At 53.0% G+C, this 23051-nt stretch overlaps 2 protein-coding genes across 6 annotated transcripts; one reads left to right on the top strand and one right to left on the bottom strand.

Moving 5' to 3' along the window:
• The first annotated feature begins 447 nt into the window (after positions 1 to 447).
• Positions 448 to 8468, top strand: LOC137455522 (E3 ubiquitin-protein ligase RNF113A-like). Its single transcript, XM_068166425.1, has 10 exons — positions 448 to 559; positions 1628 to 1704; positions 1816 to 1917; positions 3011 to 3118; positions 3398 to 3507; positions 3679 to 3785; positions 4482 to 4571; positions 6035 to 6128; positions 6716 to 6822; positions 7255 to 8468. Exons 1-10 carry the CDS (start codon positions 460 to 462, stop codon positions 7347 to 7349), a joined length of 990 nt encoding a protein of 329 aa, XP_068022526.1. The 5' UTR covers positions 448 to 459; the 3' UTR covers positions 7350 to 8468.
• Positions 8469 to 8511: 43 nt separating this feature from the next.
• Positions 8512 to 22891, bottom strand: STRADA (STE20 related adaptor alpha). Of its 5 annotated transcripts, none has more exons than XM_068166420.1 (13): positions 22848 to 22891; positions 22575 to 22660; positions 21254 to 21311; positions 19816 to 19844; positions 16097 to 16199; positions 15473 to 15594; positions 14894 to 15002; positions 14662 to 14785; positions 13870 to 14041; positions 12511 to 12615; positions 11317 to 11558; positions 10762 to 10804; positions 8512 to 9944 (listed from the first exon to the last, which is right to left on the bottom strand). In XM_068166420.1, exons 2-13 carry the CDS (start codon positions 22608 to 22610, stop codon positions 9792 to 9794), a joined length of 1296 nt encoding a protein of 431 aa, XP_068022521.1. In that variant the 5' UTR covers positions 22611 to 22660; positions 22848 to 22891; the 3' UTR covers positions 8512 to 9791. The 5 variants fall into 5 exon arrangements, with proteins under 5 accessions (XP_068022521.1, XP_068022523.1, XP_068022522.1 ...); XM_068166422.1 differs by having other exon boundaries at positions 22599 to 22660; XM_068166421.1 differs by having other exon boundaries at positions 22778 to 22873.
• Positions 22892 to 23051: the final 160 nt, after the last annotated feature.

Here is a 23051-nt window from a genome sequence, read left to right as displayed (position 1 = left end):
CCTCTGCTCACCCCAGGGTGGGGCTGGCTGGGGGGTTCTAGGACTCAGATCCTTTTGTCGTTACTATGGCGACAGGGAAGGCTGCAGCAGCCGGCAAGGGTCGGAGGAAATGCAGGGAGAAGAGGAACGGCGACGCCGGAGCCACGGCCCTCTCCCCTCGTAGCTCCCACCCCGCTGCCGGGCTCAGGGGCCGGCGGCAGGAGTTGGGGTGCAGAGGGCGCCAGTCGCGGGGCTCCGGGAGGCACAGGGAGTGCGAACGGGAGCGGGGAGCGGCTCCCGCGGCCCAGCACCCACCGGCACAGCTCGGACCACCCCCACCGGCCTGCCCCCGCCGGTAGGAGGCGCCCTGCCCAAGGGCCGCCGCTCTCCTCGGGGCTCCTCTCCGCCGCTTGCGGCGCTGAGTCCTCCTGGCCCGCAGAGGGCGCTGCGCGGCGGCGCTGGCAGTGGCCCCGGCGCAGGATGGCGGAGAGCGGCAGCGTCTGCAGCTTCGTGTTCAAGAAGCGGGGCCCGGCGGCGGGCAGGGGTCGGCGCAAGCGGCCCAGCAGCGACCAGGAGCAGGGTGAGAGCTGGCGGCGAGCGCCGGGAGGGCTGCTGGGGGCCGGGACCTGGCCATACGCTGGGGAAGGGATAGAAGGCCTGCCGCGGCCCCGGGGTGCAGTGCAGCCCGCGTACGGAGGGAGCTCTCTGCCCTCCCTGGCAGTGCCCATGGCCGTGCCCCGGAGCGGCCGAAGGGCTCTCCCCTGGCCGTGCCCATGGCCGTGCCCGGAGCGGCCGAAGGGCTCTCCCCTGGCCGTGCCCATGGCAGTGCCCATGGCCGTGCCCGGAGCGGCTGAAGGGCTCTCCCCTGGCCGTGCCCATGGCCGTGCCCGGAGCTGCTGAAGGGCTCTCCCCTGGCCGTGCCCGGAGCGCCTGAAGGGCTCCTCCCTGGCCGTGCCCATGGCCGTGCCCGGAGCGCCTGAAGGGCTCTCCCCTGGCCGTGCCCATGGCCGTGCCCGGAGCGGCTGAAGGGCTCCTCCCTGGCCGTGCCCATGGCCGTGCCCCGGAGCGGCTGAAGGGCTCCTCCCTGGCCGTGCCCATGGCCGTGCCCGGAGCGGCTGAAGGGCTCTCCCCTGGCCGTGCCCATGGCCGTGCCCGGAGCTGCTGAAGGGCTCTCCCCTGGCCGTGCCCGGAGCGCCTGAAGGGCTCCTCCCTGGCCGTGCCCATGGCCGTGCCCCGGAGCGGCTGAAGGGCTCCTCCCTGGCCGTGCCCATGGCCGTGCCCGGAGCGGCTGAAGGGCTCTCCCCTGGCCGTGCCCATGGCCGTGCCCGGAGCTGCTGAAGGGCTCTCCCCTGGCCGTGCCCATGGCCGTGCCCCTGGCCGTGCCCGGAGCGGCTGAAGGGCTCTCCCCTGGCCGTGCCCGGAGCGCCTGAAGGGCTCCTCCCTGGCCGTGCCCATGGCCGTGCCCGGAGCGGCTGAAGGGCTCTCCCCTGGCCGTGCCCATGGCCGTGCCCTGAGCCGCTGAAGGGCTCTCCCCTGGCCGTGCCCCCACCCTCGGCGGTTCCGCCGGCCTTGCCCCGGGGTCCCGAGCCTGCGCCTGGGCTGAGCCCTTGCCCCGGGTGCAGCCTTACGGCTCCGCTTTGCCCCACAGAGAGCAGCGGCGAGGAGGGCAGCAGGGTGGTGCGGAAGGAGCGGCGGCGGCAGGCTCCCAACCCCATGATCCAGAAGGTAAGGCAGCCCCCGTGGGGCACTGCTCCACCCGAGCTGCACCCTCAGCGCCTGTCAGGCTGAAGGTGGACAGTGTCTGAGCTGTCTGTCCTTCATGCCTGCTCTCCTCAGACCAGGAAAAGCACAAAGGAGAGGACCTCCTACGCTCTGAGCAGCAGTGATGAGGAGGAGTCAAAGGAGATCGGAGTCACCTACAAATCAACAAGGTCGGCGGTAAGGACTGGGCAAGGCTGTGGGTTTGGGCTGTGAGGCCAGGTGGGACTGGCAGTCCCATGCTTGATAGGGAAATTGCCCTCTGCCAGTGTGGGTTTAGCTATTCCTGCTTTATTGTCTATAGCTGCTCCTCCCTATCCCTCCCCTGTTGATAGCTCTGCACCCTCTGCCAGGTTTATTCTCCTGATAGCTCTGCATCCTCAGGAGGCCTAAGGTTGGCTTTCCCCTCCTAGAGCTTGGCATTCAGACCCCAAGATGCCACTGGATTTGCCTAGCATCACACAACATTTTCAAGAGAGGGAGCACTTGGATCAGGTTTCCCCTGCTGATAGCTTCCTGCTCTCAGCTGTGGAGAGGGAACAAGAGGAGGTTGCAGCTTTGGGGCTCCAGAAGCTCTTGGCACCTGGCTTGGATTTGGGTTTAATTGAGACTGGCTGTAATTATTCAGTTTCTGTGCAGCTGTTCTTGAAGGTCTGATAAGGCCTGGGAACAGCTGCCTGCTCAGTCCATTAAAGAGGAATCTAAACCAGATCACTGAATTAAAACTGAATTTAAGCCACCCACAGCTGGATTAAAAGTTCAGATGTGGCATCCTGTGTGTAGGTGGAATGGCTTCATGGACATGGGAGAACTGAGCTCAGCTCCCAGCTGAGGCTGAGCCTGAAGGAGTAAAGGGCAAACAAGTGTTTGCTGACTGCAGGCTAAAGCTGAGGAGCAGTGGCTAATAGCACCCAGGCCTCTGCAGGTCTGGCCCATGAGGGATCTTCCCTGGCAAGTGCTATGGAATGGTAGAAACTGGTGGAAGGTAGAGCAGGCCACGTCCTGTGTCACAGTATAGCCAAGGTTGGAAGAGACCTCGAGGATCATCGAGTCCAAGCTGGCACCACAGACCTCATGACTAAGCCATGGCACCAAGGGCCACATCCAGTCCCCTCTTGAGCACCTGCAGGGATGGGGACTCCACCACCTCCCCAGGCAGCCCATTCCAATGACCAATGTGCCTGCTCTGTGCCCAACCCTTCAGGTAGCCAAGGAGCTCTGTCTTGTAGAGGGTTTCCTGTCGCTGCTGTCACGAGCTGTTCTTGGTTTGCAGAAGCCTGTTGGCCCAGAAGACATGGGAGCCACAGCAGTGTATGAGCTGGACACGGAGAAGGAGAAAGATGCCCAGGCCATTTTTGAGCGCAGCCAGAAGATCCAGGAGGTGAGTCAGCCTTGCTCTCTAAGAGGTGGTGCTCCACAGCAGGGGGAGGGTGTGCTTTACTCCTCCCTTTCTGCACACTAAGTACAGTTTGAGTCTCATCCTTCCTGGACATTGGGAAGCCAAGAGTGCAACCCTTGCAAACAGGGGAGTGCTCTGCCTTCACAGGCTTCTTGCTATTAAGGCAGGGCTGGGAAGGGAGGCTGGTGTCAGAGTGGGGAGAGCTAATCTGTGTCATGGAGCTTTGCTGATCCTTAATCACCTTTGGTTGTGATTTCCTAGGAGCTGAGAGGAAAAGAAGATGATAAAATTTACCGTGGCATTAACAACTACCAGAAGTATGTGAAGCCCAAGGACACCTCCATGGGGAATGCCTCCTCGGGGATGGTCAGGTGAGCCTCAGGACTGGGACCGCAGAGGAGCTCAGGCCCCAGCCCCCAGGCACCTTTCTGGGGCTGTTAGTAAACAGAAGGAAGCTGCCCTGAGTGTGGTGTCTGGTTGTGGCCAGGCCCACAGGGGTTTCCTTGGCTGCAGGCAGTCTGAGCCTTCTCCCACGCTTTCAGGAAAGGTCCCATCCGTGCTCCGGAGCACCTGCGGGCCACGGTGCGCTGGGACTACCAGCCTGACATCTGCAAGGACTACAAAGAAACTGGCTTCTGTGGCTTTGGAGGTGAGGGCATCTGCCCTGCAGCTGAACACGTGCCACCCAGATCTGCAGAGGGACCCAGTCCACCTTGGGATCCTCCCTCTGTGGTGCTAAGATGCCCACTTCAGGATTCCCAGGCCCTTGGCAGAGCTGGGGGTGATGCTGTGGCAGAGTTGGTTTATATAACACTCCTGTCACTTGTGCCAGCCCTTCTGAAAGCTGCTGGCCTCTGATCAGGGCTGTTGAGAGTCCCCTGCAATGAGCCACATTCCACAGGTATGCTGGGTGCTGAGGCCCTGTGAGGGATGGGACTTCCTGTTCCTTCTCCCACTTCCCACCTGTGTAAATGCTGGAGCTGTCACTGGGGCACACAGAGCACGATCCTCACGGCCTGGCAACCCTGCCTGGCATCCTATGCCTGCTCCAGGGTCTTGGCATTGTCCTGGAGCACAGAGAGGGAAGCAATCAGGTTTCACCTCCTGCTGGGCAAAGCTCAGGCTGCCCCTGGATGTTAGCACTCTACTCCACCCAGCCTAGCTGCTTTAATGTGCTGCCGAGGGAGGTGATGGGGTCGACATCCCTGGAGGTGTTTAAGAAGAGAGTGGATGAGGCACTTAGTGCCATGGTCTAGTTGAGTAGTTAGGGTTGGGTGACCTGTTGTACTTGATGATGTTGGTCTCTTCCAAGCTGGCTGACTCTGTGACCCTTTGTGCTGCTCAGACAGCTGCAAATTCCTGCACGACCGCTCGGACTACAAGCACGGCTGGCAGATCGAACGGGAGCTGGACGAAGGCCGCTACGGGGTCAATGGTAGGGCACCACCCCCTCCCTCTGCTCATGATGGATGGAGCTGCCAGGTCCTGCCCTTTATTGTGCCCTGAAGTGAACGTGGCTTGGGGGCACTGGATCCCTAAGAATGGAATGGGTCCATTGCTGTCTCAAGCTGCATGGGCCAGGGGTTGAATTAATACTGGAGCCAGCAGTGCACCCAGCTGGCCAAGGCCAAGGGCATCCTGGCCTGCAGCAGGAACAGTGTGGCCAGCAGGAGCAGGGAAGTCATTCTGCCCTGTACTCAGCACTGGTTAGGCCACACCTTGAGTCCTGTGTCCAGTTCTGGGCTCCTCAATTTAAAAAGAACATTGAGAGACTTGAAGGTGTCCAGAGAAGGGCAAGGAGGCTGGGGAGGGGTCTGGAGCACAGCCCTGTGAGGAGAGGCTGAGGGAGCTGGGGTTGCTTAGCCTGGAGAGGAGGAGGCTCAGGGGAGACCTTCTGGCTCTCTCCAACTCCCTGAAGGGAGGTTGTAGCCAGGAGGGGGTTGGTCTCTTCTCCCTGGCAATCAGCACCAGAACAAGAGGACACAGTCTCAGGCTGCACCAGGGGAAGTTTAGGCTTGAGGTGAGGAGAAAGTTCTTCACAGAAAGAGAGAGAATGTGCTGCCCAGGGAGGTGGTGGAGTCCCCATCCCTGGAGGTGTTCCAAGAGGGGATTGGGATTGGAGATGGCATTTGAAGCCATGGTTTAGTTGTCAGGAGCTGTTGGGTGGCAAGTTGGACTTGATCTCTGAGGTCTTTTCCAACCTTATTGATTCTGTGGTTCTATGACTTTGTTCCACAGCTGTGGGGCAACTTTAGGGCTGGGAAGCACAGCAGTGCTGAGCAAATCTGCTCTTTCCAGATAACCACTGACTGTCACCAGAGAGAATTATTCCTCTGGCTGCCTATGAAAGGGTATCACTGCTGTTGTGTGGGTCCCTTTGTGGAGCTGGGGAGAAGTGGCCACCTTCTGCCCCTCACACCCAGCAGCTGGGATGCCTTCATGTTGAGTCCCATCATTATTTCTCACTCACAGTGTTTGTAGCTGCAGCCCAAGGCTTGTGAGTGTTGCTCATGAACTGCTGTGCAGTTGAGGGGAAGAGGGTGTTCTGTGTTCAGCTGGAACTGAGCAATTTGGTGGCAGCTGGTTTGGAAGACAATCTACCAAACATGAGGGGGCTGGAGGATTTCTCCCTTTATAGCAGCCAGTGGGCGAGGCAGAAAAGGATTTGCTCTTGTGAGATGAGCAACAGGCACACTGCCTCATTAGACCTAATTATAGCTCAGTCCCACATGTGTTACTGACATCAGCAACCCCCAGATGCCAGGCCTCCATTGTCTCCAGCAGAGCTTCAGTCCCACCTGCTCTGCTCTCTCCAGATTTCATGTCCCATGTCCCACGCAGGGGCTGGGCTGGCTGCCTCTGCTCTTGCTCCAGTCTGGTTCACTTTCTGTCCTGCAGATGAGGAAAACTACGAGGTGAGCAGTGATGAGGAGGACATGCCTTTCAAATGCTTCATCTGCAGAAGCTCCTTCAAGAACCCCGTGGTCACCAAGTGAGTGATTGTCTTGGCATGAGGAGCCAGGTGTCCTCTGTGGATCGAGTCCAGTCCTGGGGCGAGGGGAACACAGGCCCTGCCCACCTGCTTGCCTTTCTGGTGGCTGACCAAGGAGTCTTAGAACTGCACCTGAAGCATCTCCTTGGAAGGGATCTCTGTGATCCAGGCACCTTTTAGATTTCCCCAGATGCTGCCTCAGCACATCCTCTCTCCCCTTAACCTTGAGCTTGTGGTTTTGTGCCTCCATTCCTCCTGGAGGTGGCAGGGCACACTGTGCTGTGTGAGCACAGAAGCAAAGAGCTTGGCAAGGATGAGAAGGAGGCTGGGGGCAGAGCATGGGCATCACACCCTGCCAGCCCTCTTCCACACTGCTGGCTGTCTTGCTGGGTACCTGGTGTCTGCAAGAGCTCACCAGGGGCTCTGCCACCACATCAGTGAAGCACTGCTGAAAGCTCTCACAGTGACGCTGCAGAGGAAGCTCCACATGCAAGCTCCCTTTTGCATTCCCTGAGGACTAGCAGTCAGTAACTTGTAGCTCCTGGACAGAGTGATTGTAGCTGGTGACTTGCAGTGTCTCTGTCCAGGTGTAGGCACTACTTCTGCGAGAGCTGTGCCCTCCAGCACTACCGCAAGTCCCAGCGCTGCTACGTCTGTGACAAGCAAACCAATGGAGTCTTCAACCCAGCCAAAGGTAACAGGCACCTGGGGGAGAAAGGACTCTGAGGGGGAGCATTTGGAGCAGCAGAGGAACCAGGTCCTGAGCTGTTGCCTTGGCAGTAAGGCTGACCCTAAGCTGCAGCTCACAGCTCTTGGCTGCTGGAAGAGCTTCCTTTAGTGCCAGGAGATGGTAAATCATGGCCTGGGGGGGTCTGTGTAGGTCAAAATGAACATCTGAGCTTGCCCAGGTGAGGACTTGTGGTGAGGGCAGAGGGGAAGCACCATGAGAGTGCAGGCAGCAGCTTGTCTGTAAGGGGCAAGTCAGTAACACACTGATTGATTCTGAGCTGGAGGGAAGGGGGTTTGGTAGCTGCCTGGTCCATGTGGAGCTGAGTGTGTACAGGACCTGGGCACCTGGGACAGCCCCAGCACCTCAGGTCTCATCCTGCCTCTTCCTACTTTTCAGAGCTCATGGCAAAACTGGAAAAACACAAAGCAGAGGAGGAGGAGGAGGAGGAGGAAGACCAACAGCATTCAGACCATGGGCAGGATCCACAATAGCAGAGCACCCTGTTTTGTATCTAGCTGAATAAAGCTCTGATGGGGGGGAGAAAAAAAGCTCACAGCAGTTCCCTTTGGGCCAGCAGCTGTACCCAGGATCCTGGCTGGGGCAGGCTCTGTGTTTGCTGCTCTCTGAAGGCACAGGACAGGTAAGGTCAGACCAAGGAGTGGTAGCTGACTATGGCTGCCTGCAGGACCTCAGCAGTTGCCCCTTAGGAAGGAGGGGTTGAAGGCTGCACCTTCAGTTCTTTGTTTCACCCAAGTGTTGCTGGTTCACCCCTAACTTTGCACTGATCCTGCTTGCTTCCTGCTGCTGTGTAAGCATAAAACTCTAAATCCATCATCTTTGAGCAGGTACAATCTAAGCATGAAGAGAGATGAGAAATGTTAGCTTGCTTTGAGCTCATCCCTCACCCCCAATGTGCCAACTCAGGGGAGAGCAGGGCTCAAGTGCTGCAGGTGTGATTTATTGTAGCTCAGTGTTTTCCTTCCTAGCCTTTCTGCCTGCCTCTTGGCTCCTAGGAGAATGGAGGAGATGCTTAGAACCTCAGTGGGCAACACACCTCAAATCACCCCTCTTCTGTGAGGAAACTCATCTAAGCACAGCTTCAGCATGTCCCTAACCCTGTCTTAAGGGGTTTATGCTGTGAGTGCTTCTGGGCCTTTTTCTTGGTCTAAGTACCAGCACCTCAGTTCCTTACCAGAGCTGTGGAGAGGGAGAAGGATTTCCTTTCACCAGCTGCAGTCCTCCTTACAAGCCAGGAACTTGAGATTTACTAACAAAACTACAGCAGGAGCCAGTCCTGGTCCTAGGGGGAAGTAGAGGTGGGCCTGTGCTAGCTGTTATAGCCTGTGCTAGCTGTTGTAGTCTGTCCTAGCTGTTGCAGCCTGTCCTTACACCACCCTTGCTCTGGGACAGAAAGTGCATTCTGCTGAAGCTTTCAGGCAAGAGCAGTTCTTTAGCTGAGCTGTGTGTGAAAGATGAAGGCAGCTGCAGCTAGCAGTGCTGCAGGCTCCTGTGGTGAGCTGTGGGGCACCCTGATGCCCCCAGGCCCATGCAAGCAGGCTCTTAAGGCAAGAGCCCAAGCATGCCAAGCCAGCTTGTGGCAGCAGCCGTGCTCCAGTGCCTGCCCTTGCAGCAACAGCAGACTTCAGACCCCCAGCAACTTCAGAAATAGTTTATTTGGTTTTGGCAAAAAACTAGAGTAACAAACTCTCTCTGGGTTCAAGTAGTTTATAAAACACACAAAGGACCTATTGCCAGCACCACTAGCCCATCAGCCACACCTCCAGGACTGCATTCTCAGTGCTTAAGTGGAGAGAGACGTTCAGCACCCATGGTCCTTGCAAGGGGCAAACTAAACAAAAGCCTTAAATACACCTCAAACAAAAAGCCACAAACCCCAAACCTCATGGAACAGGGGAGAGCTGCCACAGCAGCAGGGCAGAGTCACACAGGCAGGGATCCAGGGGAACCAGGTGAGGAGCTTTTTACCTGTCAGGCAGCTGGGGAAGGCAGAGCAGCAATAAGATCACTTCTGTACAGGGTGTTCAAAGAGGAGTTGTGAGCAAGAGGATTTAGCCTCCAATTTATTTTCCTCCATGCCAGGGCAAGTCACTGAGGAGGAGCTGGTATGAGTGCTGCATGCTGTGTGAGACTAGCCCAGCTACAAAGGAGGCTCAGCTGGTTGTGCAGAGAGGGGCATAAAAACCAGCTGGTTCATGGCACAGGTGTCCACGCTGACTTGGGTGATCCAGGCAGCCATGGGAGGAGAGGCTGGAATGCCCTCCCTGCAGTTCAGAGTGCTCAGCATCAAGTGAAAGCAGTCTCTTCAAAAGCTCCCTCCAGAACTGGGAGAGTCCAGTGCTGCAGAGGAATGCCCAGTGCAGTGAGTGTGCCTGGATGGGCTGGGGTTGTTTTGATCTCTCATTTTCCATCACCAAGCAGTGACAATTTCAGAACCTCATTCTTCTCCCCGCCCAAAACTTACCCTGTGACAACACTGTAACAGTAATCTGACTAGCTCTAAGAGAATGCCCAAAACTAGGAGCTGCCTGCCTCCCCTTCACTCTAAGGCACCCTTACAAGGGAAGACCTAAGAGGGTAGGGACATGCAGCCCTCAGCTGTGAGGTGAAGCCAGTGAGTTGTAGAAACATAAATAGAGACTAACGACACAGACTCACTCAACCCATTCAAGTGACCTACCAGAGCTCAGCTGCAGCAGCTGGGGCTCTGGCCACTGCACCACAGTTCCTTGGGGTTGATCCTTTCCCAGCTCAGCTCTGTCCATTTGTTTCCAGGCTCCTCTAGTAAACAGCTCAGCTCCTTCCCAAGGACCTGTGAACTCTCCTAGGTGTAACATTCGTCACCTTTTATGAACAGAACCAATAAATACAGTGTCCAGAAAGCTCCTCTGGAGCCAGGTGTAGTCCCTGTTCCTCTAGAATTCCCAGTCATCCACCTCCAGCTGCTCCAGGTTGGACACCAGCCCGAAAATGCCACTGGGGTCCTGGGGCCGCGTCCCTTCGAAGTTGGTGATGGGGGTGACGGGGCGCAGCAGCTCCGGGAGCGCTTCGGAAGCACGGCGTTTGATCTGCACACACACACAACCTGGCTGCTGAAACAGCCCCCACAGCTGCCCCCCACACACAGCCACAGCCCCCTGTGGGCACAGGCAGAAAGAACAGGGCATGCTCCTCCAGCCTGCAGCCAGAGACCTGCAGGGCTTTGGGCACTGCTAGCTTGTAACAGCCGAGCAGCACTTGGGTGCTCCAGGCCTGATGTTCCCTTCAGTGAGGCACCACCCTAAGCCATCCCAGAGCAAGGCACACAAGAAATTTCATAGCATCATAGAATCATTTTGGTTGGGAAAGACCTTTTGAAGGTCATCAAGCCAACCATTCTCCAACTCCACCAAGGCTGGTGCTAAACCACGTCCCTCAGCACCACATCTGTGAGTCTGAAACACCTCCAGGGATGGGGATTCAGCCACCTCCCTGGGGAAAACTTCAGGGGCAGGAGAACCTCTGCCTCTTCCCCTGGCATGGCTGGAGCTCACCAACCTGCCACAGAGCCATAAGCACTGGTCACCTCAGTTTGGTCTCAACAAGCACAAGGTTAGAGCTGTCCTGCCCCAGTACTGAACTGGGGGTGGAAAACTGGCAGACAGGATGGGCAGATTTACATCCTCTTGTTTAGATGAGGAAGAAGTGCTTTGAAAACTGCCTGCCCACCTCCCAGAACAGGAAGATCACTGAGCTGCACTACAGTTAGTCACCAAACTACTAAGCCTTTCAGATTACAGAAAGTTCAGCAACTCCACATTCCCACCCTCAGGGCTGGGGACACAGCAAGACAGCTACTGCAGAAAAGCCCCTGCTCTGTATCTGCAGCTTAAACAAGCTCCTTACCTGCTTGAAAAAGGGATGATTGAGCAGAGCACCTGCACTTGGCCTGTAGGAAGAAGCAAGAATCAAGTAAGCACATAGTGGAGACACATGATCCCAGAATGGTAGGGGTTGGAGGGGACCTCTGTAGAGCATTGAGTCCAACCTCCCTACCAGAGCAGGTTCACCCACAGCAAGGCTGCACAGGACAGTGTCCAGGTGGGATCTGAATGACTCTACCACCTCCCTGGGCAGCCTGTTCCAGTGCCCCACCACCCTCAAAGTAAAGAAGTTCCTTCTCATGTTTAGATGGAACTTTCTAAGTTCAGCTTTGTGCCCATTACCTCTTGTCCTGTCCCTGGGCACCACTGAAAAAAGCCTGGCCCCCTTATTCTGCCACCCACCTTGTACTGATCAGATTGAGAAGATTCCCCCCCACCTCAGCTTCCTCCTCCCCAGGCTAAAAATCCCCAAGATGCTTTTGCAAAGAAAACTCTGGAGAACCTCTGCAAGCTCTGAAGGTTGAATCAGCCCTAGAACAGTGCAGGTGTGTGCAGGGCAGCTTTCACCTGGAGTTACCTGAAGTCAGGGTTCCGCTGCAGGCACTGCTCTACGAAGTTATGGAAGTAGGTGGAGAAGGTCCGAAGGTAAGGGTGCAGGGCTGGCTCTCCATTGGCTGCTCTCACGTTGCTAACAGCCATGCTCTCACCCATCCCATAGTTAGCACTTGAACGGGAGGTTTTCATGGTTAGCTCATCAGCAGGAATTGTGGTGGTGTCCAGCAGGCAGGGAACAGTTCCATTCAGCTTCTCCAGGAGCATCTGGTGATAGAACGAGAGGGGATGGACTGAAGCTGGAAGAGGGGAGACTTAGACTGGAGATTAGGAAGAGATTCTTTCCAGTGAGGGTGGGGAGACACCGGAACAGCTTGCCCAGGGAAGTTGTGGAGGTGTTCAAGGCCAGGCTGGATTTAAGAAGGACACTGAGACTCTTGAATGTGTCCAGAGAAGGGCAATGAGGCTGGGGAGGGGTCTGTGAGGGGAGGCTGAGGGAGCTGGGGTTGCTCAGCCTGGAGGAGGCTCAGGGGAGACCTTATTGCTGTCTACAACTCCCTGAAGGGAAGTTGTAACCAGAAGGGGGTTGGTCTCTTCTCCCAGGCAAGCAGCACCAGAACAAGAGCACACAGTCTCAACCTGCACCAGGGGAAGTTTAGGCTGGAGGTGAGGAGAAAGTTCTTCCCAGAGAGAGTAATTGGCCATTGGAATGTGCTGCCCAGGGAGGTGCTGGAGTCACCATCCCAGGAAGTGTTCAAGAGGGGACTGGATGTGGCACTTGGTGCCATGGTTTAGTAGTCATGAGGTCTTGGGTGACAAGTTGGAATTGATGATCCCTGAGGTCTCTTCCAACCTTATTGATTCTATGAACATGGGCTGGTGGGAGGTGTCCCTGCCCACGGCAGCAGGGCTGGAACCAGATTCTCTGTAAGGTCCCTTCCAACCCAAAGCATTTTAGGATTCTGTGACTTGAAACAGAAGGGGCACAAACAACACCAAGACACAAGACCAGACAGCTCAGATTTCCCATGTCCTCACAATTTGGACATTCCCATCCTGACACCAAAGGTTCAACACAGAAGCAGCTCTGTGGCAAAAAGCAGCAATGGGAAGGGAATTCAGGCAGGCACAGCACCCTTCTGTCTCCACATCCCAGTTCAGCAAGACACTTCCACATGCAGGGAGGCACAATGAGGCAGGAGCAGCTCTCCAGCCTTACCTGAGTAGAAGGCATGTCTTTGAAGGGAACATGGCCATTTGCCAGCTCACAGGCTGTTATCCCCACGCTGTAAATGTCAGATTTTGCATCATAGCCCTGGAGGTTCTAGAAGAAAAGGGAAAGAAAGAAAACTCAGCCCTGTGGAGCTGCATGGTGTGGAGCATGGGCAATGTCCAGAATTTCCTATGCAGAACAGCAAACCCAACTGATTTGAGCAGAAATAGTACAACCCCCACACCCCATCTAGGTGGGTTTCTGGTGGTGGAGGGGTTTTAGTTTGTTAAAGCACACAGCTAAGGGCAACATTTATTGAACTGAAATCAGCCAGCTAGCAGGGATGGCATCTGCCTCAGTGCAGCTGGTGTGTCATGACAGACTGTGGAGACAGCTACAGGAAAACTATTTAGTCATACTATCATAGAATCAGTCAGGGCTGGAAGGGACCACAAGGATCAGCCAGTTCCAACCCCCTGCCATGGGCAGGGACACCTCACACTAGATCAGCCTGGCCAGAGCCTCAGCCAGCCTGGGCTGAAACACCTCCAGGGACAGGGCCCCAACCACCTCCCTGCACAACCCATTCCAGGGCTTCACCACTCTCATGGGGAAGAACTTCCTCCTCCCCTCCAGCCTCAATCTCCCCACCTCCAGCTTCATTCCATTGCCCCTAGTCCTAGCACTGCCTGAGATCCTGAGCAGTCCCTCCCCAGCCTTCCTGTAGCCCCCTTCAGATACTGGAAGGCCACAATGAGGTCACCTCAGAGCCTTCTCTTCTCCAGACTGAACAGCCCCAACTCCTTCAGTCTGTCCTCATAGGAGAGGTGCCTGATCAAATTCTGCCCCTGGGACCACCCCAGAACTGGTTCCTCCAGCCTCTCCCTTTTCCTTGCACCCTCCTCTGGAGGGAAAGCAAGCACAATGTTCTAACATGAGCTTCCCAGCAGAGGCCCCTTGCCAGGAGTACAGCTGGAGACCCCTTGCTCAGGGTCGAGTGTTTTAAGGTAAAAAGGACAGAAAGGAAAGGATAAAGGATACAGCTCATCATGAGAAAAGGTAACCCTGTGTGTCACCCCCCAGGCAAGCCATCAGAACTCAGAACATTGCAGAGAGACAGAATCACAGAATGCCAGCTTGGGAGGGACCTCAAGGATCATCTGCCCCAACCTCTCTAGGTGATGGCCCAGGCCCCAGCCGGCCCAGCCCCCAGCCGGCCCAGCCCCCAGCCGGCCCAGCCCCCAGCCGGCCCAGCACCCTGTCAAGCTGAGTCTTAAGAGTGACCAAGGCAGGGGAATCCACCACTTCCCTGCCTGTCTCAACATCTATCACTACAAACCAGCAGTTTGGGGGGGGTTAACACACCTGCTGCAAGACTTCAGGACTGAGCCAAGGCAAGACTTTGATGCTGTATTTGGGGAAGTCATGAACAACTTTGAGCCGCTGCCCGTGGTTGATCATACTGAGGTTGCTCCTCAGGCCAGAGAGGTAAACCTTCCCATCTACAGAGATCAGGATGTGGCTGGCTTTAACACTCCTGAAAACAAAAACACAACACAAAAGCACAACAGTAAAACATCAAAAAGCCATCAGCAGCATCCCCCAAAGGACTCTTAGTATGGAAGGGCACAGCAAAGGGTTTAAGGCAAGCACAGATGAATTGCTTTCAGAGCCATGCAGTAAAAGCAGTAACCACTAACAACTTTCAGCATCTGCACTTTGCTCTCACACAGGAGCACATCCAGATGGATCTTGAAAGGCTCCAGAGAAGGAGACTCCACAACCTCTCTTCACAAGACTAAATAGCCCCAGGTCCCTCAGTCTCTCTTCACAGGAGAGATGATCAAGCCCCCAACCATCCTCACAGCCTCTGCTGGACTCTCTCCAGTAGATCCCTGTCCCTCTTGAACTGGGGACCCCAAAACTGCTTGTGGCTATTTGTTCCACAGTCACATTTTCATGCAGTTTAGTAAGCTCAGTGATCTGATTCCCCATGAGCAGCAAACTGACCTGGTTCTAACAGCAAAGTAACACAGAACGTGGTAACAAGTTCCACATCTCTTGAACTGTCCCTGTCCCCCCTGCTCACGTGATGAGCAGTGTTTCTGAGGACTTCCAACAGAAGGGAAAGAAATCATTCATGGTTTGTTTCAATACCTATGTACATAGCCCATGTGGTGGATGTAGTCAAGTGCTTTCAGTACTCCTTGGAGGATATAAGCAATGGCCAGTTCACTCATCCCATCCATGAAATGGGTACAGATCAAATCTTTTGCAGAACCTAAGACCAACCAAGACACCTCTCAATTAGTCAGGACAAAAAAACCCCAAGGACACAGCACTGGGATGGCACTTCACAGGATATGGTGGTCAAAGAGTCTCCACCTACCATAGGCCATGAAAGACGTCACGACCCACAGCTCGTTGTCGGCGATGAACGTGGCTTTGTATGGCACAATGTTAGGGTGGCTGAAGAGCTTGGAAACGTGAAGCTCCCCCTAAAACAAGAGACCTTCTTGATTTTTGCTTCTGTGATTTCCTTTGGTAAGTGCAGAAGTAGGAAAACAGCATTGCTAAGCACTGCTCCAGCTGTTTGTCATAGAATCATAGAATCAACCAGGTTGGGAGAGACCTCAGGGATCATCAAGTCCAACCTATTACCTCTAACACCTCCTGACAACTAAACCATGGCTCCAAGTGCCACATCCAATCCTTTTTTGAGCACCTCCAGGGACAGTGACTCCATCACCTCCCTGGGCAGCACATTCCAATGGCCAATTACTCTCTCTGGGAAGAACTTTCTCCTCACCTCCAGCCTAAACTTCCCCTGGCACAGCCTGAGACTGTGTCCTCTTGTTCTGCTGCTGGTTGCCTGGCAGAAGAGGCCAACCCCCACCTGGCTACAACCTCCCTTCAGGGAGCTGTCCTCTCCTAAACCTGCATTATGGCAGGAGGGCATTAGTGTTACCTGCAAGAAGGTGACCATTTCATTGGTGCAGGCCTCCAAGTTGACTCTTCTGACTGTAACATACTCTCCTGTGGGTTTATACCTGGCCAGGTTCACAACCATCAAGTCTTCAAAGCCTCTTCCTGAAAGAAAAGGCATTAAAGCTTCAGCAATACTTCTGGAACCACACACTTCTGGTGAACTCCTCCAGTCCTTGACCCTTAAATCATCTTTACCCTCATTTGCTGAAACTATTTTTGGCCTTGTGAAAAAAGAGAGAGAAATCATTCCATCAGACCCAGCCTTGGCATGCAGCCCACCAAGAGAAACCCTCCCAGGCAGTAATTTTATCCTGTCTCTCCACTTCAGAACTCAGGCAGAAATAGAATTATTAGGCCACAGCTCCAGCAAGGGCAGGGCCAGGTTTCAGGCTGCTTCTGCTGACTCTGTGCTTCACACTCGGCGTCATTAAGCCCCCACTTGCCTCTTGCAGTTGAAAGCCCTTAGGACTGCCATCTCCTCGCTTACTAAAGTGGTTTCAGACCAAAGAGGACAGGCAGCTACTGCCACAACCAAGCAAGCAAGAAAAGGACAAGGAATTTGCAGAGATATTTTCCTTGCAAAGCAGACCTCTGACAGCATTACCTATGATAGTGAGCAACTCATAGCAGCTGCTGTCAGGGAGGAAGTTGCTCATGGTGTCCCTCTTCGGGGCAGGAGCTATCGACTCGGAGCTCGCCTCATTTGTCTGGGGAGAAAAGCAATGGAGTCAGGTCAGAAGGAAGGAAGAACACATGCTGGATCACCTGCTCCTTATATTACCACACACCTCAAAATAATAAAGACAGTAGTGAATATAGAAAAGAGAATTTTACTGCTGTTAAGATGACTTTAAAGGGTTATTTATCAATTGAAATCCAGGAGATGCCTCATTTCAGAAGATCCAGACATCTGTGTTTCAAAACCTGGAACAGGTAGGTTCTTCATTACTGTAAGCCACAGTTCCTTTGGGAATGTTTGGATAAAGCCAATCACTATTCCCCAGGACAGCTCAAGCACTGCTTTATGCTAACTACCTTCCTCCCATCAATTACAAACAAGTTCTTGCCCAAGCAAGGGCCATCAAAGGAAAAGTCTGTTGACAGCACTTGTCTGCACTGTGACACTCAGAGCTCCTCTCTGATGCTTTTCAGCTGCTCATCTGTGGTGACAACAGTGCAGCTGAAGCTGCTTAGCTGAATGGTAGAAGGGATGAACCAACTTAGCCCAAGATATGAAGATCAGAGACAGATGAAAAGAGAAGCTCCAAATAAAAGCAAAAACTTAGCTGCAAAGCATTAGTGCTCACAGGGAAAGAAAGCAAGGCAAGAAAAAGATCCCATAGCACAGGGGAAGCAGCACTCCCAAGGCCATCAGCTCCTCTTCACTACATCTGACTTAAAGCTCTCTGCTTTATTTACACACACAGCAACCTGTCCAAGCAGCATTTTGCACAAGACAAACTTCACTGAACTTCTTGCAAGTTCCATTACACCTCCTAACTCCCTCCAGTTTCCAAAGTCACAATAAAAGCATCCTAATGGTGAATCAAATGGATTTGGTGTCTAAGATCAGACTGAGTTATCTCAGCTTTCCAGCACATTAACTCCCCCTGACATTTGGAACTCCAGCTCATTTATTCCACCTCATTCTTCATCAACTGCAGCTGCCCTTTATCAGACCTTTTCTCATGGTACATGAAGCAGAAAAGGCTTCTGCAGTTTCCTAGGGGGACAGCAAAGACTCTTTCCCCCCCCACCACTGAAAGATGGAAACACAAGGGCAGCTGAAAACCAAGGAACTTGCTGTTCTACACTCTGTCCAGAGTAAATGTAGTGCAACCAGCACAGACATGAACTTGCCCTGCATCCCTAACTGTACTTTGGGAGTAAGCTAATCATAGAATCAATAAGGTTGGAAAAGACCTCAGAGATCATCAAGTCCAACCTATAATGATCAGGCTTCCCAAATTCCACCTTTCCAGCTGACTTTGGGCAGCACACATTCACCACTCCCTGCCTACCTTTGAAACAGGGCTATTTTCAAAGTGAAGGGGAAAGGCAAAACCTAAGAGTTGTGGAAAGTGCTGTGGTGGAATTCCAGCTCAGCTGCAGCACAGCACCTCCATCCTGTTTCAGGAGAGCTAACCCCTGAGATCTCAGCAGTCCCAGATTCTCTTTTTCCTAGTCCTGACACCACACAGTGTTGTTGCTTGGCTGCAAACAGGCAGCAACTTTCCCATTCACCCTTTCAAGCTCCTGTTTAAGATGCCTGTCACTTCTGATCTCAAATGGTATCATTCCTTCTTCCCAGCAATTTCACACAGTCCTGTCAACAGCAAGATTGCCAGGAGAGAGACACAGGCAGATGGAAACCTCTGAAGCAGAAAGGCACCACCAAGGAAATGAAAAGCAGGAGGCTCTGATAAGCAGCATTCTGGAGCAATGACAGCTGGTGAAAACACTGAGCAATATGTAAGTGGTTTGGCTGTTATGAAAGTCCACTCCAGATGCAGCATAAGCCAACAAAAGAGATGCACAAAAACCAAAAGTCAAATTAAACAATCTTATTAATGGTGGAGGCTGTTTCAACAGCAATGCACAAACACTGTCAACTCCTTTCAAACACAGTCTTCCAGAACATCAGAGGTCTTCACTCACCTCCCTCCGTGTTAGCAGTGAGCAGTAACTGAGTTAATGCAACAGGAGCTCTACCACAGAGGTATTAACATCACACAAGAGTTTTAAACAAAACCCCAAAGTTAAACTGAAATGTCATCTATGAAATACTGCAAAAAAGGGCAAACAAAACCCAAAGCTCCTCTGTGGTTTCACACAGGACAACTTTTGGTGTATGGTCAAAAGCAGCTGCAAAAGGATGCCACCTGCGCCGAGTGTCACGGCCTGAGATTCATGAGCAGCCTTCCAAGCTTGTTGACCTGATTTTAATTTGAGATAGATTTAAGGGAATGACTCTTTGAAAGGCAGCTCCTGTTAGAAATGCCACAGGAAAATCAGTTATGTGGTGCTAGCAAGGACCTGCATTTGCCAAATGACATTCTGAGGTAGGAAGAGGCAATGTTTGTTTTGTTACTCCCCACCTCCTCATTCCCTCACTCCCTTGCAGCAGAAGCAACAAATATTTGCCTCTCCACATTATTTACCTTTTGCTATAGCCCTGCTGGGGGGGGGGGGAAGTTAAGTTTTTATTGAGATGTAAAAAGCAAAATGAGAATCAGCAATAGCACTGCAGAAGTGTCCAACCCCCAAGGGAATGCTTTAACAAAACCAAACCAGACACCGATCTCCAGCTGCTCCCAGCCCAGCATAGGCCTAATGCTCAGCAGTTAGACCAAAAAAGGTGAGAATTTACTTGACTTGATACAAAACACTCCATCTACATCTCCTCTTTTGGTTGTGCCAGCAAATTGCAGACACTGGCACAAAAATCAATTATAAGCAGCCTGAACTGACACAGTTATAATTAAACCACACTCAGCTCGTGTTTGTAATGAGCTTAAAGTCCAGCACCACCTGCACACAGAGATGCTGCAATACGGTGTGGGTAGGTGGGAAGTGATGTAGACAAACATAGTCTGGCATCAGCTGGTTGATTTGTCTGAGCATTGCTCAGTTTGAAGCAGACAGTGTGCAACCAGGGCCTGCAGAAGCAAAAACCATCACAGTCAAGTTTTCAGCTGCCACACTGTGGCTCTGTGTTGGGAACTGACATGTCATGTTTGTCAGAGGCAAAGCTCTCCAAGCATGCACAGAACTGGCTCTGAAGACACCAGACAAGGGGAGGTAAAATAAACTTCAAACTAAACATTACACAACATTTGGTTTTGATCTTGGAGCCTCTGCTGTGGCTGAGATAGGAAATCAAAACCAAGGTGTTCAGAGGGGAAGATTGGTTTTGAATGGCCGAAGTGTTTTGGGCCTGTTTTCCCCAGGTCCCATAACCAGCCTCTTGCTTTCATTCTGAAAGAGAGTAGTGAGAGATTAGCATCTCTGAAGAATCAGCTCTAAATCATCTTTAAAAAGAGACCCTTGGAGGGCTGGGGGGGACAGACCACCACCACCACCAATTAAAATCCAAGAGATTCAGATTTTGCCTTTGCCACGGGCAGTTTAGAAACCACACACCAAAATCTCCGCTCCAGGGTGAAACCTGTTTCCACACTTGTAGAGCTAAATACAGAGATGAAATAGATAACTGAGATTAAAAAAAATAAATCAAAATAAAGTAAAGAAAAATCAAACTTCCACAAGGAATAATCTCCATGCAATGAACCACAGCACCACAGCCTGCAGAGAGTCACTTACTTTTCTCCGAGAGTCACCCGGAGGCTGCTCTGGAGTAAAGAAATTAATTGTTCAACAGATACCCATTAAAAATAGAGTTGGAAAACTCAAGTCAGTAACCTGCATGACACTTTTGGATGGCAGATATGGATCTTATTTTTCACTAGACATGGAATTTACACACAAGGTTGCAGCACTGAAACTCATTCAACTGCAGTGTGAGAATGGGAATGGAAAGAGAGTCAAACAGTGCTGCTGTCTGTGTAGCCAACATAAATGGGACCACTTCTTTTTTCATTCTACCCCTAGGCACATTCAAACATGACACATCCACTTTGTTTAAATAGAGAAGAGACTACCTGAAGATCATTTAAAGCAGTGAAAATCCTCCTACTCCACCTGGAAGTTCCAGACCTCCTTCCTATGCTCTGACTGCTTCCCATGCCACTGACCAGCAATTCTGCAGCCTAGTGAGCAATTTTGTTTGATATGCACACAGCAGAATCACAGAGTGTTAGGGGTTGGAAGGCACCCTGAAAGATCATTGAACCCAACCCCTCTGCCAGAGCAGGATCACCTGAAAAAATTCACACAGGAATGCATCCAGGAGGGTTTTGAATGTCTCCCAAGAAGGAGACTCCACAACCTCTCTGGGCAGCCTGCTCCACAGCTCTAGCACCCTCACAGTGGAAAAGTTTTCCCTTAACATTCCCATGGAACCTCCTCTGCTCCAGCTTGCCCCCAGGGCCCCTTATCCTATCACTGGGCATTCCTGAGCTGAGCTCCATCCTCCTGACACTGCCCTGCACATGAATGAGGGCATCTCTCAGGCTTCTCTTCTCCAAGCTCAAGAGCCCCAGCTCTCTCAGCCTGTCCTCAGCAGGGAGATGCTCCACTGCCTTCAGCATCTTTGTGGCCCTGTGCTGGACTCTTTCAGTTCCCTGAGCTCCTTCTTGTACTGAGGGCTCCAGAACTGGACACAATATTCCAGGTGCAGGCTCACCAGGGCAGAGAAACCCGAGGTCTCCTGCAGGCACTCTGCAGAGCTATCAGCAGAGTTTCATAATCCATTTGCACCGAGAAAATGACAATTAACCTGTCCAACCCCAAATCTATCTTTTGCATTTGGTGGGGAGGGGGTGTGTGGAAATAAAGTGGTTATGCTAAGAAACACAGAATGCAAGGTCTGAAAACAGCACTGCTGTCAACATGAAATGGATTTCCAACTCAGAATCACAGAACAGTTTAGGCTGGAAAAGACCTTTGAGATCATCAAGTCCAACCATGACTTACTCCATATTAGCTCTAGACAGTTAGCCAGCTTGAATAAGCAGGTCTGGTCCTTCAGATTTATTTCTCTCTTTGACTGTTAAAGATACAGATTTGCAAGCAAATTATCAGACCTTGCAACTAAGGTAAAATGTTTCTAACAGTGTCACCTAGGGAGACAAAAACTTACCTCCAAACAACTCGAACTCTCTTAAGCCCTCAACAATGAACTTCTCAGACACCCACCGCTGAAAGGGAAAAAAAAATCCCCCCCCCCAAGAATCAGTTAATCCATCCAGAGACAAGTTTCTTCTCCCCTCCCCCTCCCCCCAAAAAAGCAGAAGAGAATCACAGCACTTCAAGGATTCTACTGTGGTGTGAAACCAAATTAGGTACAAGATGAGAGTCACATCATTGCTTTGGACAAGGATATTCTCTTCCTGTGCCACCACGATGGCATGCACCCAGCACGCAGGCAGGTGCTGCTGCTTTGCCTGCCCAGCATGCACTTGCAATAACATCAACACAATTTTTGGTTCATTCAAATCAGAACCTTTATGCATGCACAGACAAAGAAATAACAAGCATGTCACAGCTCCTTTACCTAGGCAAATAAAGTTGTCTGTTTAGATCTACAATGTTTCAACTTAAATATTTTGACTGTGTAGCTACTGCTTGAATGCAAAACCAGGACATAATTACTTTAAAGCTGTTATTTTTTAAGTATTTAAATCTTTTTAAAGCAGAATTCATGCTCCAAATCCACAGCAAGCATGAGGTTGTGCAGAGAAGCGTTTCCACCAGTTCATTCTGAAATTGAAAGGGAATGTGTCTAGGTGCACACATAGCACACCACAGAATAAGCAACTTTAGGCTTGCAGAGTGTTGATCAGGAAATTAAGATTAAATACAAAAGCACTCCCACGTTAGAGTTGTCTACTTGGTTAAAGAACTGGAAAACAAATGGCTTCTGCTGTTTGGGGCAAGGGAAGGCAGTCCTAGAAAGCACCAAGGAGACGCCAGGTGATGAGTACTCGGAGTTCATATATAGTAACGTCAGGGTAAGGCACTGAAAGTGCTTTTCTCACGTGAAACTTCCTCGCTTAAGAGTGCAGAGCGAAACAGAGCTGCCGTGTTCAGCTTTCCAAGCTAAGCTTAGGAAAACCAGACAGACAGCAGCTGTCGGTGGTGTGACAGGAGCGAGGCGCTAAGCTCTGCAAGGCAGGCGGGGGGGGTCCGCATTCCCGCGCTCTTCCTCCGTTGCGAAGCCCACGACCAACCCCTTGCACCGCACATGGAGGAGTGTGCAGGCAGCAAATACTCCAGCGCAGGGGTTTTAACCAGCGCCGAGCTCGCACAGGGGCCCCCTGCCCCACGGCGGGCCCCCTGCCCCAGCGAGCCTCCCAGGTGCTTTCTAGGAGGCGGCCCCGCCACAGCTCCTCTGCACAAGCGCAAGGCTCTCTCCCGACACGCCGCCGTCTGAGGGAAGCTGGAAGGTGTTCAACACTCACCCTAATCCGTTCGGGTTTACTTACAAGAAAAGACATGGAATCCGCCTTTGTCTTACCACACGCAGCTGGGGAAAGGGACGGGCAACCTGCAGGGACAACAGCGGGTCACCGCCGAGCGCCGCGCCGCGCCTCGCCCCGCCGGCCAGCGCTCGCCCAACCTCGCAGACCCGCGGCCCGGCAGCCCCAGGCCGGGAAGGCCTCACCGGAGCGCCGAGGGACCGCGGCAGCGCCGCCAGGCAGCGACCCGCTCCTCACTCAGCCCAGGCCTCTCACCCGCTCCTCCGGCTGCGGCCGCCGCTCACCGCCAGGAGACGCTGCGTGTGTGACGTCAGCGCGCCGCCACGTGATGTAGGAGCTGGCAGACCGCGGCGCGGCCGTGACGTCACGGCTGCAGCTCCCGCGCGGCGGGAAGCGGCCGGCGCCATCTTGGCTCCTTCGGGTAGCTGCCGAAGCTGCGCTCCCCGGGGCCAGCGCTGC

Source organism: Melanerpes formicivorus, unplaced genomic scaffold (genome assembly GCF_026170545.1).
Source record: "Melanerpes formicivorus ecotype bairdi unplaced genomic scaffold, bMelFor1.0.p_v2 SCAF_100, whole genome shotgun sequence".
Taxonomy (NCBI): Eukaryota; Metazoa; Chordata; class Aves; order Piciformes; family Picidae; genus Melanerpes; species Melanerpes formicivorus.
The sequence above is the reverse complement of the archived record's forward strand: the minus strand, read 5'-3'. Positions and strand labels throughout refer to the sequence as shown.

Coding starts and splice junctions, on each gene's coding strand:
- LOC137455522 (XM_068166425.1), top strand. CDS start 460: ATGGCGGAGAGCGGCAGCGTCTGCAGCTTCGTGTTCAAGAAGCGGGGC. Junction 1,918..3,010: donor ACAAATCAACAAGGTCGGCG/GTAAGGACTGGG, acceptor CTTGGTTTGCAG/AAGCCTGTTGGCCCAGAAGA. Junction 3,508..3,678: donor GCCTCCTCGGGGATGGTCAG/GTGAGCCTCAGG, acceptor CCACGCTTTCAG/GAAAGGTCCCATCCGTGCTC.
- STRADA (XM_068166420.1), bottom strand. CDS start 22,610: ATGTCTTTTCTTGTAAGTAAACCCGAACGGATTAGG. Junction 19,845..21,253: donor AGAGTTCGAGTTGTTTGGAG/GTAAGTTTTTGT, acceptor TCTTTACTCCAG/AGCAGCCTCCGGGTGACTCT. Junction 15,003..15,472: donor AAATGGTCACCTTCTTGCAG/GTAACACTAATG, acceptor CTCTTGTTTTAG/GGGGAGCTTCACGTTTCCAA.